Source organism: Apis dorsata, unplaced genomic scaffold (genome assembly GCF_000469605.1).
Source record: "Apis dorsata unplaced genomic scaffold, Apis dorsata 1.3 scaffold_877, whole genome shotgun sequence".
NCBI classification, from domain to species: domain Eukaryota; kingdom Metazoa; phylum Arthropoda; class Insecta; order Hymenoptera; family Apidae; genus Apis; species Apis dorsata.
Window position 1 is genome coordinate 5,717 of NW_006263994.1, and position 2,801 is coordinate 8,517.

At 32.7% G+C, this 2,801-nt stretch overlaps 1 protein-coding gene and 1 long non-coding RNA gene across 6 annotated transcripts in view; one reads left to right on the top strand and one right to left on the bottom strand.

Moving 5' to 3' along the window:
* The window catches only part of LOC102677540 (anion exchange protein 2), a 9,049-nt gene that overhangs the window by 3,195 nt on the left and 3,053 nt on the right, over nucleotides 1–2,801 (top strand). For all 5 annotated transcript variants that reach the window (XM_006623283.2, XM_006623282.2, XM_006623284.2 and 2 more), the window contains one exon: nucleotides 1,528–2,122. In XM_006623283.2, coding sequence (XP_006623346.1) covers nucleotides 1,528–2,122 — 595 coding nt within the window. The remainder of the gene's footprint in view (nucleotides 1–1,527; nucleotides 2,123–2,801) is intronic.
* Nucleotides 69–1,529, bottom strand: LOC116186538. The gene is made up of 2 exons (XR_004151548.1): nucleotides 1,437–1,529; nucleotides 69–217 (listed from the first exon to the last, which is right to left on the bottom strand). It is a non-coding gene; the product is annotated as an uncharacterized LOC116186538 (long non-coding RNA).

Here is a 2,801-nt window from a genome sequence, read left to right on the forward strand (position 1 = left end):
TCTCGTGTTTAGTCGTTCTCTTTCAACGCTCTCTCTCTCTCTGCCCTTTCTCCATATGTCCATATGTGTTTTCTCTCTTTGTTGTCTCGTTGTTGCATTACGCAGAGTATTCGATTCTTAAGTTTTAACGATTCGTTCTAGAATTTTTTTTTATTTCTTTCTTTACGGATTTTCGCTTAGTGTACTACACCACTTGAAATTTAAGTAGCGTTTGATCCTAGAGATATGTATTTCTGAGATCGCAGGGTATATGCGATTTTTCCTCAATTTTGAAACAGAGAGGCGGATTCTGTGTAAATTTATTTTACTTTACACGATTCTGTACAGTAATGAATAATAATCAGAAGAAACAGGAGATAAGTGTTTCTGAGAATTGTTTCAAAAATGAAGGTCCAATCCTTTGAATTAATATGGAGATAATTCCATTACAGAAACAGTTAATCAGGCACTACTGCATTTTGTAAATGCAAATACTTGGGTAACTGCAAAAGATATATTTTCATCATTTGACAACCCATTATTGCTGTGTCTGAGAATTGTTTCAAAAATGAAGGTCTAATTCTCTAAATTAATATGGAGATAATTCCATTACAGAAACAGTTAATCAGGCACTACTGTATTTTGTAAATGCAAATACTTGGGTAACTGCAAAAGATATATTTTCATCATTTGATAAACCAATTATTGCTGTCGTTAATTAAAAATAATCTAATTAGCATTATTTCATTTTTCAAGATACAATGCAATATTTGAGGTTCATCTTTTAATCAAGTTAAAATAATTATATATAAAAAGAGATATCTTTGCAGAGATGTAGAAATAGTTTAATTATTATTATTTTAAGAAATTGGTAAAAATTTCAAGTTTCTTAATCATTTTAAAATTGTTTTTTGGATAAAATATTCTAGATTTAAGATGAAATATTGATTGCAAATTTATTTTTGATGAAACTTTTAACACAAGAAAACAGAATTTATAATTATTTATGTAATAAATAATGGAAAAATTCGTATGACGTACAAATATTGAATTGTACTCTTACTATTTGCAAGACAGAGAAATTTAAAAATTTTGATTGAAAAAAATATATATTTCTTATTATCTTTCACTGGTAAACAAAATCAAGCCAGAAATAAAAATCAATATCTCTTTTGAATAAGTGCAAAACTTCAATCTCAATTCTTTTTCACTTGATAAAACATATTCAACCGTATACAGTTTCTCGAATAAAAAGCATTTCCTCAATTTCTCATTTTTGAAATGAAAGAAAAAAAATATCGCAAAGATTCAGCATCCGCCTCTACGCGAAGAAAATTCTCTCCCTCTCTCTCTCTTTCTCTCTCTCTCTTTCTCTCTCTCTCTCTATTTCTCTCGCTTGTCCAATTAGGGACGGAAATCCTTTTTTCTTTTATTTATTTTTTTTTTTTTTAATAAACCTCTGCCTGGTCCAACGCATCGTATGCATACATTCGAAATCGGTGGACCCGTTCTTCGCGCGATACTAACTGGTGTTCCTGTTCACTGTAGAATCTAAACGACACGAAACCAAAAATCGTGTCGTCGAACTTGGCCCTGGACAGCAATCACACGGTGGTCGATATGAAGGAGGAAATGACATACACGAGCAGCAACGAGGATCTGAAAAAGAGTCACAACGATTACATATTGAAGAGGATCCCGGCTGGCGCCGAGGCCACGGTTGTCCTGGTCGGTGCGGTCGATTTTCTGGACCAACCTACGATCGCATTCGTCAGGCTTGCCGAGGGTGTGTTCATTCCATCGATCACGGAAGTCACGATACCAGTAAGATTCATGTTCACGTTGCTGGGGCCGAGGAACGCTGATCTAGATTATCACGAAATCGGTAGATCGATCGCCACCCTAATGGCCAATACGTCGTTCCATAAAGTCGCTTACAAAGCGAACGAAAGACGAGAGCTTCTTTCCGCGATCAATGAGTTCCTGGATGATTCGATTGTCCTGCCCCCTGGAGATTGGGAGAGGCAGGCGTTGTTACCTTTCAGCGAGTTAAAGGCGAAGAGCGAGGCCATCAGGAAACGGAAGGCCAAAGCGCTTGAAGAGAAGAGCAAACCCATTCAAAGCGAGGCAGCTGTCAAGAAAGGTAAATATATCTGTTATGCATCGCTTAGAAGACGTCCATTTGCTGGAAGGATTGGCTGTATTCCTGTAAACAATGTTGTATCCGTGAACAATGTTTGAAGAATTGATTCTGGGCAGTAGATGAATATATAAATTAAATAATATATCCAAAAGTTAAAAATGTTTGTTAAGTTATAAGTTGAAGTTTAAGTTGAAAATGCCTATAAGTAGACAAATGTTAATGTTAGTATTTCAATGTTCGTTTCTCAGTTAACAATTCAGCGATTGGATGAACGAAAATTTTAAATATGGTTTAGTAGATTTAGTCGATTTTAGATGCACATATATAACATAATAATGTAAAGAAAATTTCACTTAATTTGTTATTTAACAAAATTGAATAATTTTTTTATATATGAACTTCATATTATCATAAAAAATTGTAGTTAAATTGTAGTAAATAGTTGAAATTGTAGTATTAAAGTTTGCATTTGTATAATTTAACATAACATATCCTTTCATATTATATTGCATTAAAGTTTTTAGACAGTTAATTTTATAAAATGATAAATATTTAATTAAATGCACAAGTTCTCTATCCACAGACATTTCTAGCACAAAATTAAATTTCTTATAATATAATAGATGAATCTATAAACTAAAATTTTTGCATATCAATTTCTATGTTTATTTCAGTGTTT